Source organism: Rhinoderma darwinii, chromosome 9, assembly GCF_050947455.1.
Source record: "Rhinoderma darwinii isolate aRhiDar2 chromosome 9, aRhiDar2.hap1, whole genome shotgun sequence".
In the NCBI taxonomy this organism is placed as follows: Eukaryota; Metazoa; Chordata; class Amphibia; order Anura; family Rhinodermatidae; genus Rhinoderma; species Rhinoderma darwinii.
Window position 1 is genome coordinate 71,029,229 of NC_134695.1, and position 12,138 is coordinate 71,041,366.

Here is a 12,138-nt window from a genome sequence, read left to right on the forward strand (position 1 = left end):
GATTTTTAAAGGTTTTCTGCCTTTAGTGGAAACTGAAAAATGCCCCTCCACCATTATACTCGCTGTCTACTTGGTGGCCTAAGGGTTAGTGATCGTATTCCTGGTAAGTTCCATATTGACGCTAATGAGTTTAGGAGTTAATAACTAATTATTCAGGTGGTTTAGGGTGGTAAAGGGGTTTATAGCTGATATTTATGGTGCTATAGGGTGATTATGGGTTAATATACCTAGAGGTCTATGGTGGTGAAGGGGGTTAACAGTAATATTTGGTCTGCCTGCAGCCACCACTAGGGGGAGCTCACTGTATTCAGATTTACACAGCTCTCATTGAACTCAATACAAGCAGTATAAATCCTTATCTAAGGAGCGCCACCTAGTGGATTCTGCAAGAAGAAAACTATTATTTGAAGGGGTGTCTGGTTTGACAAGCCCTTCCTGTGTGATCGGTTCCTGACAATGAGTTGATCACTGGGGTCTTCATGCGCTTATTTCAATGAACTTTATTTATAAAAAAGAACAACTAGAAAAACCATTGAACAGCAACTTTTCAGCACGGGGGTCAATAGTTGCTCCTGTGTTACCCCCTTATGTGGCTGATGTTCTCCTGTGTAGCACCGGGGGCCCCTCTGCAGCTGAGGCTGGTTGCAATTGATACCACTGCAACTCTCTCTACCTAGATCACCATGAATTGTGTCAGATGACAAACTCAGCTCTGCTGCTCTAGTGTAATTTCTTAAAGGGACCCGACAACCACAGAAGACCCGATACCCGATATGATTGTTTCCGGGCGGTGATCACGTTCTTCTATTGTATACGTCGCTGGTTATCTTCCTTGTTGCGCCCGTGTCAGGTTACGCAAACAGAACTATAAAAACATGTGACCTTTACTGCGCCAAAACAGGTGTCAGGATCGCTGTTTACAAATTACCGCCAGATAACACGAATAAGTCCGACGTGATTAATTAGTCTCATTAGAGACGAGGAAGCGATAACTGCGATAAACATATTAGGTCGCAGCGGTTTCCATTACTGAGGAGGAACAGAACACAAAGGGCACAGGAGGAGTCAGGGGATTACAAGGAAAACATCGTAATCATTGGATGTTATTGTCCTAGAAGTTGTCACCCAGCTTTCCCAGGATACAGAATGGCAAAAGTTGCCTACTTGTGCATTATATGGGGAACGGGGGCGTGTCACGTCTTAAATTGGCATCTTTATCATTCAGGACACTGGGAAAGCTGGGTGGCAACCACTAGGGAAGATGTAACTTCACCCAGTCACTCAGCTTTCCCTGGAACAGATGACCCAGAATCCCAGAATCATATTTTCATTGCTCCTCATGATTGTTTTTGGAGAAAAATAAATAAATCACAATTTGTTTTTATCTATTATAAAATTATTAATGTCCATGTCCCAGAGGTTTACACCCAGCTTTCCAAAGCTCCTGTATGGCAAATGTGCCTCATTGTGCAGGGAAATGGGGATGTATCATTGCTTTGGCAGATCTGCCATACAGGACTCCGGGAAAGCTGGATGACTACACTTAGGGGAGCTGTACTAGTGGCTGTATTTTGTTGTCACTCATCTTTTCCTAAGGACCAAGAACACCGGACTGAGTTTTTCTTTAGTTATAGAATTATGTATTCCCCAGTCACGTGAGTTGTCACCCAGCTTTTCCAAGCTCCTGAATGGGAAATGTTCAAACTTCTGCAAAACAATGTATCACTGCTCATCTTGGTAGCATTGCTATTCAGGAATATGGGAAAGCTGGGTGACCACCCCTATGGGAGATGTGAGGATGGCCATATTTGTTTTATCCCAGCTTTCTCAAGATCATATAAAAAGCTTGTTAGACTTGATAGGATAGGACGACTCAAGGACCCAAGGGATTTTTCCACCGTAGACAGTAGAAATGTCAGATCAGTAGGGGCCCCACTTATCAGCAGAACGGGAATCCCTTGACCACCGTTTCGCAAGGTCCCTAGATCTAGAGATTAAATGGAGAGGTGCCCCCTATAGGTGGAAAATAGTAGCGCTACAGTTTAGTTTAGACAGTGGAAAGGATTTGAGTAATATTTTTACGGGTTTGGATTATAGGGGGTTAAAAATATGAGCGCTTACAATTAAAAAATGACTGTATTTATTGACAATAACAGAACATTTTTAGTAAATAAAATATAATATGTAATTGCAATTCCAGCAACGTGCTCTACATTAAAGGGGCAGCAACGAGCTAATAACGGGGTCCTGCATTACATGGCGTCCAGTGAAACCCACAGAGACCAATCAATGGACACCAGCGTTCCTCCAGGACACAGATGATCGGATCTCCGTTATATCGTCGTCTTCTGCCCGCATAACAAACAATAAATATTTTATTTTAAAGAAACTTTATACAATGATACAAAATAGAGGAAAAAAAAAAACAATTGGAAAGAAAACGTAGAAAAGCCGGAGCAGCCGTGGACAGGGAATGTTCTAATACCTAAATAGTTCTGATCTTGCATTGCATCACTCATACTCTAGTCACATCCGGAGCTGCATTCAAAACTATGCTTTCCCATTTATTCTGAGGGTGCAGTAGCAACACATCCCACTGCTGCCCCCTACTGGTTTATTGCTCTCTTATGAGAAAGTAGTAATTATATCAGCCAGGTATTGTGTATCCAGAATGCAATGCACCAAATTACAACACTTTATAGAACTTTGACCAGGCTGTTAGGCTTGGGCTATATGCCAGTTTCAGACACATGGGCAAAAGTAGACATTATTGGTCCCAATAGCAAAACTCAGAATGGGACCCACTCTCTAAATGCACTATACCTTTATTAAAGTTACTGTCCGCAGAGCTTTGTTTTTCTGACTTGATAAATGAAATAATTCTGACTGCCTGCAGCCACCACTAGGGTAGCTTACAGCATATGGATTTATACGGCTAGTATTAAACTCTATGGGAACTGTATATATCTGTATGTGGTGAGCTCCCCCTAGTGGTGGCTGCAGGTAGCAGAATCTTACATAGTTCTATGGGAGCTGTATATATCTGTATGCAGTGAGCTCCCCCTAGTGGTGGCTGCAGGCAATAGAATATTACATAGCTCTATGAGAGCTGTATAATATGTATGTAGTGAGCGCCCCCTAGTGGTGGCTGCAGGTAGAAGAATCTTATATACAGCTCCTCTAGAATTATATATCTGTATGTAGTGCGCTCCGCCTAGTGGTGGCTGCAGGTAGCCACTATGACAGGTTCCCATTCACCAGGGGCACCATAGCGGTCACATGCCCTGCTTCTACGGTAGGTACGCCACTGGCAACAAATGCAGCAGTCACAATAAAAGTGAATGAGGACCATAAATGTTGCGCAATTAGGGCTTGTACTACTGTTGTGCCCTGGGTATATGCTGTTTCCTACAAATATCGTTTATACACAGAGATATAGGTATCATAATAACTCAGTGTTTCCTTGTTTAATACATTTTTTAAATTTTCACGGTGGGGCTTATGTCACAGTGGTGTGTTACCCCTGTTTTTAAACTAGTTACTATTAAAGATATCTTTTTACTTAGTTGTCAATTCAGTGAACCTTATAATTAAAATTCTTTATATTGTGGGAGCACAATTAGATTCTATCTAACTATACAGTGAAACTATATTTAATCTATACAGTCAATAATTTTGTTTTATCTGGGTATGGCAGCCTTTGCACTCTCAGATTTAAACACAGAAGGGTGGATGAGTGAGGCCAAAAGTGTTTTCTCTGAATGTGAACTGGTGTATACAGTTCAGGGTGCGTCTCTTAAATCTACCTTTAAAAACCTTAATAGATTGCATAAAGATTATACGAGAAGTTGGTGGGAGATCCAGAGTCTGGAAAATTATTTAAAGAACAAGATAGTTCCCAGAGGCCTCAGGGTCCCCATTGTCCCAGCATTAAGATTAAAAACTGCTAATATAAAAGAAAGGTGGGAACAGGAGATTACAGGGAGTTCACTTAGGCTTATGCAGATTTTGGTAGAGGAGGAAAAAATTCAGTTCGACTTTATTAGTGCTGAGCTTAAAAAAGAGATTGAGGCAGCTAAATCCCTGGTAGATACCCCTGGTTTTGATAAACGGGATAAAATCCTTCAACAAACTTTAGAGAGATTTACTAATCATCTTAAGGAACGCAAACACTTCCAGTTCCAGAGAGATCTACAGGAATTTAGGGAGAAAAAAGCGTATGATTTTGTCCATACACAACAACAACAATATCAACAGACCAATAGGGGGCCGAGGGAATCTGACCCTTCCACATCAGAGAGTGAAACCACAGACTCTGAAAGAGTGGGTCCACTTTTCGGTGGTAGCGGTGGGAAACAAAAGTTTAGGGGAGGAGCTAGAGGTAGAAATAGAGGCCGTGGTAGAGCCTCTTCTAATAGTGGCAATAATTTTTTGGCCAACAATCCTCCCATTTCCCGCTATATGCTGAGGGGACAAAAGGATTAATGAAGGGAAAAAATATGGATAGACTACAAATCATTAACCTATCTGAATACAATTTGAGCGCATCAGAGAACACATTATTAGAGAAAGGACTTTCCTTTGTCCCCACAGTTAAATTTGACTCTTTCTCGTGGATAAAAGATCTTAATTTATTTGCACGTAAACTCAAATGGATTAAATTTTTCAAACATCATAATAGAAAAAAATGTATGGAACTAGGGTTGGAAGAGTCTGATATGGAAGGCCTTGCAACCTTGGAGGGGTTATTAGAGGAATCTGGAAGAGCTCCAGGTCTAGGTCCCTTTACCAACCTAAAAATGAAGAGTAGAAAGCTGCCACCTATAGGAGATTTTACCAATGTGGATTTATTTGTGGATATGGTGGGAGATGAGATCAAAAATCTTAGTCAGGATAGTAGGGGCATGGATAACAATTTGTCCTGGTCCGAACGATTAGCTCTGACCACTCTAGAGAAAAAACAGAACATCGTGTTAAAAGCATCTGATAAGGGTGGTAACATTGTGGTCATGAGTAGGGATGATTATAAAAAAATGTGTGAGGACATATTGTTTAACCATAATTGTTACACCATTTTAAAGGATAACCCCACAGCACTATTCAAGAAGGAGTTGCTGAGCATTCTGAGTGATGCAAAGAGCAGATCCTTGATTAGTGCAGGAGAGTTTGGGTTCCTGTACCCACAATTTCCTGTTATGGCGTGTTTCTATAGCCTGCCCAAAATCCACAAAGGGTATCCTCCCTTACGTGGCAGACCCATTGTTTCAGGCATTAACAATTTAACTCAAAATGTGAGTACTTATGTTGATCAGGTGTTGCGCCCCTTTGTCTTAAGTCTTACATCATATGTACGTGACACCATGGATGTCTTGAAACAGATTGATGGTATTTCTCTGGAGAAAGATACAATCCTGGCTAGTTTGGATGTTGAGGCTTTGTATTCATCCATACCTCACAAATGTGGCTATAAAGCGATTGAGTACTATTTGGGATCAAGAGGTACACAGTTTGCTGCTCATAACCAATTTGTTTTGCAGTTATTACAGTTTGTTCTTGAAAAAAATATATTTATATTTGAAGATAAGATCTTTCATCAGCAATGTGGAACTGCAATGGGGAGTCCCGCTGCTCCCACCTATGCAAATCTATTTCTTGGCTGGTGGGAGGAGACAATTGTTTTTGGTGACAAATTTGTAAATTGGACTTCATCCGTTGGACTGTGGATTAGATATATTGATGACGTGCTTATTCTCTGGAACTCTTCAGCAGACGAGTTCCATAAGTTCGTAGCAGCCCTCAATAAAAATGATGTAGGACTTAGGTTTACATGTGAGATCAGTGAGAATGAACTGTCCTTTCTAGACTTGAAAATCATAAAAACGGAAGGAGGTACAATTCGCACAAAGGTACATCGGAAAGAGACAGCAACAAATAGTTTTTTGCAATGGAATAGCTGTCATCCTTATTCCCTCAAACGTGGCATTCCGAAGGGCCAATTTATGAGAGTACGTAGGAACTGTAGCTCTATGGGTGATTTTGAGTGCCAGGCCCAGGAACTCAAAACAAGATTGAAGGATAGAGGTTTCCCCAAGAGTGTTATTAGAAAGGCCTATGAGGGAGCTAGGGATGCAGATAGGCAATGTCTTCTGGTCCCTAAAAAACGGAAAGAGAAACAAGTTACCAGACTCATAGGCACCTATGACTCAAAACAGAATGACATTATGCAGATACTGAATAGGTATTGGCGTATTCTCAGTTCTGATATAGATCTAGCAGATCAGATCACACAGAGGCCTTCTGTCACGTATCGGAGAGGGAAAAATATAAGGGACAGAGTCATGCACAGCTGTTTTGACCCCATTTCACATAGGGGTACATGGCTGGATAGACAAACACCAGGCACTTTTAGATGCGGTGGTTGTAAAGCCTGTGATTTCATTCTTAAAGGAAATAGCTTTACCAGTGTTGTCACCCAAAAACAATACAATATTCGGGACTATGTCAATTGCAAGACAGTTGGAGTAGTCTACCTTATTACATGCCCATGCCCCCTAAATTATGTGGGTAAAACAGCACGACAATTTCGTCGTCGTATTAGGGAGCATGTTGGAGACATTATTCATGGTAGGGACACTCCAATATCTAAGCACGTGCATGCAAAACACCAAGGCCAGGCAGCAGTGTTAAAATTTCAAGCAATTGAACTTGTCAGACCCCCCAAGAGAGGAGGGGACTGGGATAACCTGATTCTACGGAAGGAAGCGCAGTGGATCCATAGACTGGAATGCATACAACCACTAGGTCTAAATGAGCAGACCAACTATACATGTTTCATTTAAAATGTGTGTTACCATCCCCCTATAGGTGTTTTACCTTGGGGTGGGTGAGTGTTTATCTGCATTTGTGCATTACTTTTTTGAGATGGCTATACTTGTTAGCCAACATACAAAGAGATCGTTTTGTCAGTTTTTCTAAGGAACAGGGACCTCAGCAATTTCTTCCACCTCATATGTGTCTTTTTCTCTTGAGTTCCTTTGTGAGGTTGCCCACTTGCGGTGGTACACTGTGCCGCAAGATATACTTACAATATATTATCTTTTAGCGCTTACCTCCTCGTGTTTGGCAGTCCGGGCGACACGTCCTTGGCTTCCACTGCGCCTGCGCGTTCGGTTTGATGCGGCCGATGATGGCCCCTGGCTGTCAGCTGACGGCGGGGGGTCACATGGGCAGGTGTCACGAATCGAGAGGGTGTTGTGATTGGTCAATTCATGTTTTGCCGCCGTACACGATGGGTGGAGTTTAGCGTTTATAGTAACCTAGCGCCTGCTATGGAGTATGCCGTTGACATCGATACGTGCATCTTCCCGTGACGCACAGCGGAATATCCGCTGTTGAAATACTAATATCGCTGGTGATAAGGCCAGAGTTACCAAGATACGGACCCCTGAAGATGAGTATCTGAAACGCGTAGGGTCGTTTAATGTTTAAGGAATGTGTGCATTGGGGACAATATATTGTGTGAAACCCAGCTTTAGGAGATCCGTAATTGTCGGACACCTATGCTATAATTAGGGCTTGTACTACTGTTGTGCCCTGGGTATATGCTGTTTCCTACAAATATCGTTTATACACAGAGATATAGGTATCATAATAACTCAGTGTTTCCTTGTTTAATACATTTTTTAAATTTTCACGGTGGGGCTTATGTCACAGTGGTGTGTTACCCCTGTTTTTAAACTAGTTACTATTAAAGATATCTTTTTACTTAGTTGTCAATTCAGTGAACCTTATAATTAAAATTCTTTATATTGTGGGAGCACAATTAGATTCTATCTAACTATACAGTGAAACTAAATGCACTATACCTTTATTAAAGTTACTGTCCGCAGAGCTTTGTTTTTCTGACTTGATAAATGAAATAATTCTGACTGCCTGCAGCCACCACTAGGGTAGCTTACAGCATATGGATTTATACGGCTAGTATTAAACTCTATGGGAACTGTATATATCTGTATGTGGTGAGCTCCCCCTAGTGGTGGCTGCAGGTAGCAGAATCTTACATAGTTCTATGGGAGCTGTATATATCTGTATGCAGTGAGCTCCCCCTAGTGGTGGCTGCAGGCAATAGAATATTACATAGCTCTATGAGAGCTGTATAATATGTATGTAGTGAGCGCCCCCTAGTGGTGGCTGCAGGTAGAAGAATCTTATATACAGCTCCTCTAGAATTATATATCTGTATGTAGTGCGCTCCGCCTAGTGGTGGCTGCAGGTAGCCACTATGACAGGTTCCCATTCACCAGGGGCACCATAGCGGTCACATGCCCTGCTTCTACGGTAGGTACGCCACTGGCAACAAATGCAGCAGTCACAATAAAAGTGAATGAGGACCATAAATGTTGCGCAACTTTTTTTAAATGATATAGTTATAGTTTTACACAGATGTCTATTTCCTAGTAGAAGCCAGGAGTTCTCTGAATGCAGCTTGGGAGGTGACTAGAGTAAAAGACAATTCAAGATCAGCGCAAAAAAAAATACAGCAAAGTTGTTTAAATGTATCTGTAGATTGAACATTGTTGTACGAGTTTAGAGGTGGAGCGTCACATCATCACATCCAGGTGCAGTCAAAACCCAAATCCCTTCATATGGGGCAGACCACTGCTCTTCTGTTGCCCATCCTCCACCTCTTGAAAGGTGGCATCGAACGTGTAATTTTGCAGACCTGTTCTCGGAAATCTCCACCAGCGAGGAAACAAAACAGGGGGTTGATACAAGTGTTTAAACTGCACACAGCCATCTCGATGAAGAACAAGGCGTCTGCTCGCTCAATCACCAGAGCACCGTGCGTCCCGAACGCTCTCAAGATAATACACGAGTTCCTTGAGGCGTGATACGGAAGATAGAGGAGAGCGAAAATCACCAGAGTGGAGCACATGAGCTTGGTCAACAGGTCTCTCTTCTTCAGCCTGTGCATCACGATCCTGCGCAGCTCCCCCACGCTTCTACAGTAGCAATAACATAAGGAGGCAAAGGGCAGGAGACAACCGATGGTGGTGGTCAATAAGGAGTACGGAAGAGTCACGCGAGTTTCTTGAGAAAACACGTAGAGGGAGCAGATGGTTTTATTGTTTTCGCAGATCTGGGTTCCAGCCAAGAAGGTTACGGGAAGACTACTCAAAGACGTGGCTGCCCAAACGGTCAAGCAAACGATCAGGGACTGGTGCTTCTTCAGGAGCCGGAGAGACTTGAGAGGATGCACGATGGCCAAATAGCGATCAATGCTCAAGCACGTGACAAAGTAGATACTGCAGTAATAGCAGGTGTGGTAGACCGTCCGGGTCATCTTGCAGATGGCATCTCCGAATATCCAATGGAGTTGGTTGAAGTGATAGTAGATGAGACACGGGAGGCAAAGTATCCAAGTGATGTCGGCCAAGACCAAGTTAAAGAGGAAGATGGTGCTCCTGTTCCAGCGCTTGATTCGAGACACCAGGATCCACATCACGGAGAGGTTCAGGGACAACCCAACCAGAAGAATGAAGAGGAAGGTGACCGGGAAGATGATCCTCTGGATGGTGCCCAGGAAGGTTCCCGCCATTTCACAAAAGTCAGTCTCGACCCTCTACAAAACAAACAAACAGGTTATGGATCTGGATATTGAGTGACACTATATGGCCAAACGTACAGTATGTGGACATGCCACCTAATAATGGAGTTCAGGTGTTTTGTATACTACATTGTTAGCAGTATGGGTCGTACTAAAGAGATCAGTGACTTAACACCCGGCACTGTCATAGGATGCCACCTTTACCATAAGTCTGTGCATGCAATTACTGATCTGCCCTGGTTACCTGTGTTATTATTATCTGCTAGATCTGCCCCGGTCACCTGTAAGTGTTATTATCTGCTAGATCTACCCCGGTCAACTGTAAGTGCTATTATTATCTGCTAGATCTGCCCAGGTCACCTGTAAATGTTATTATTATCTGCTTGATCTGCCCTGGTCACCTGTGTTATTATTATCTGCTAGATCTGCCCCAGTCACCTGTAAGTGTTATTATTATCCGCTAGATCTTCCCCGGTCACCTGTGTTATTATGTGCTTGATCTGCCCCGGTCACCTGTAAGTGCTATTATTATCTGCTAGATCTTCCCAGGTCACGTGTGTTATTATCTGCTAGATCTGCCCTAGTCACCTGTAAGTTCCAGGGGCGTAGCTAGGGGGGGCAGGCGGGGCATGTGCCCCGGGCGCAAGGGAAGGGGGGGCGCCGAAGACCAGCTGATCGCTGCTGACAGGCGCCCTGTATGTCGGACACCTGCAGCAGCTTAGGAAGAGCCAGGAAATTGGGGTCTGTGACAGCCAGGGAGTGGACCAGTCCAGTCACCTGACCTCACATCAGTGACATGAGGTCAGATGACTCAGGTCAGGGGACAGGTCCACTCCCGTGCTGCAGCCTTCCAGCTCTGAAGTTACACATGCCGAGAAGCAGAGAGGAAGCTCCGCCCACAGCCCGTCCTGACCTGTTAGCAAGGAGACACGGTGAGTGTGTGTGTGTGTGTGTGTGTGTGTGTGTGTGTGTGGCGTGAATACAGTGTGCGTCTCTGTGTTTGTATGTGTATATGTTACAGTGTGTGTGTGTGTGTGTGTGTGTGTGTGTGTGTGTGTGGCGTGAATACAGTGTGCGTCTATGTGTTTGTATGTGTATATGTTACAGTGTGTGTGTGTGTGTGTGTGTGTGTGTGTGTGTGTGTCTCTGATATCTACTACATTATCTGTACTCAGAGAGTTATCAGTGTGCTATCTGTAGTGTTACATAGGACAGCAGGTAACATCTACTACATTATCTGTACTGTGTAGCAGAGCTAAGATTGTAATTTAGCACAATGTGTTATCTGTGTTGTTACATAGGACTGCAGGTAACATTACTACATTATCTGTAATCAGAGAGTTATCACTGTGTTATCTGTGTTGTTACATAGGACTGCAGGTAACACTACTACACTATCTGTACTTCGTTATCACTGTCTTATCTGTGCTGTGTACATATGTGCCTGTGTGCGTATATATGGGTCTGTTTGTGAATGTGTCTTTGTGTTTGTATATACGCTGTGTGCGCGTGTGTGTGTGTGTGTGTGTGTGTGTGTGTGTGTCTATATATTTGCCTGTATGTATTCCAGAATGTGTGTATGTATATTTGCCTGTATGTCTAAATATCTGTCTTTATGTATGTACAGTATATATGTTCCAGCGTGTCCATATATGTGGTTACGTTTTGGTTTGTGTAGGGGGCGGCAATAGAGAGTACCGCACAGGGCGCCATCCAAGCTAAGGTCGGCCCCGGCTGTCACCAACCCTAGTCAGAAGGAACTCCATCGCTGCCTGCGCCGCATGACCTCCTCGGCTCCTCCGGTAAGTCACACCAGGCAGAGCGGGGAGTGGTTGCGGTAGGCTACCGCTCACCGGTCTGTTCGCAGTGTGGCGCTAAGTACAAGGGGTGGGAGTGTGGCGCTATTTAAAACGGGGGAATGTGGCGCTATTTACAAAGGGGCAGCGGGCTGTGTGGCACTATCTACAAGGGGGGGGGGGGGAGTGTGCCGCTCTCTACTAGGGGGGAAGCGGGCTGTGTGGCACTATCTACAAGGGGGGCTGTGTGTGGCGCTATCTACAGGACGCTGTGTGGCCTCTTTAATTTATTTTCTGTTAATTTATTTTTATGTTAATTACATTATAGAACTATATCGCTTGTAAAATGTAGAAATGCTTTTATGCTCGCGTTACATTAAAAAAATTGTGAAAAAAAATTACACCTCATTGATTGGTAGGGAAAGAAAACATGGCGAGGGGGAAGGAGATGTCGGGAAATAAGTTGGGGGGGGCGCCAATCTGAATCTTTGCCCCGGGTGCAGGAGAACCCAGCTACGCCTCTGGTAAGTGCTATTATTATCTGCTAGATCTGCCCCGGTCACCTGTGCTGTTATTATCTGCTAGATCTGCCCTAGTCACCTGTAAGTGCTATTATTATCTGCTAGATCTGCCCAGGTCACCTGTAAGTGCTATTATTATCTGCTATATCTGCCCCGGTCACCTGTAAGTGCTATTATTAACTGCTAGATCTTCCCCGGTCACCTGTGTTGTTAT

At 43.6% G+C, this 12,138-nt stretch overlaps 1 protein-coding gene across 1 annotated transcript; it reads right to left on the reverse strand.

The window, feature by feature from the left end:
• Positions 1-8,641: 8,641 nt before the first annotated feature.
• LOC142660200 (P2Y purinoceptor 1-like) lies at positions 8,642-9,598 on the reverse strand. The gene has a single exon (XM_075836780.1). The coding sequence runs from the start codon at positions 9,596-9,598 to the stop codon at positions 8,642-8,644; it is 957 nt and encodes a 318-aa protein (XP_075692895.1).
• Between the last annotated feature and the right edge of the window lie 2,540 nt (positions 9,599-12,138).

What these genes read in the sequence shown, in the direction of transcription:
- LOC142660200 (XM_075836780.1), bottom strand. Translation starts at nt 9,598, where the DNA reads ATGGCGGGAACCTTCCTGGGCACCATCCAGAGGATCATCTTCCCGGTC.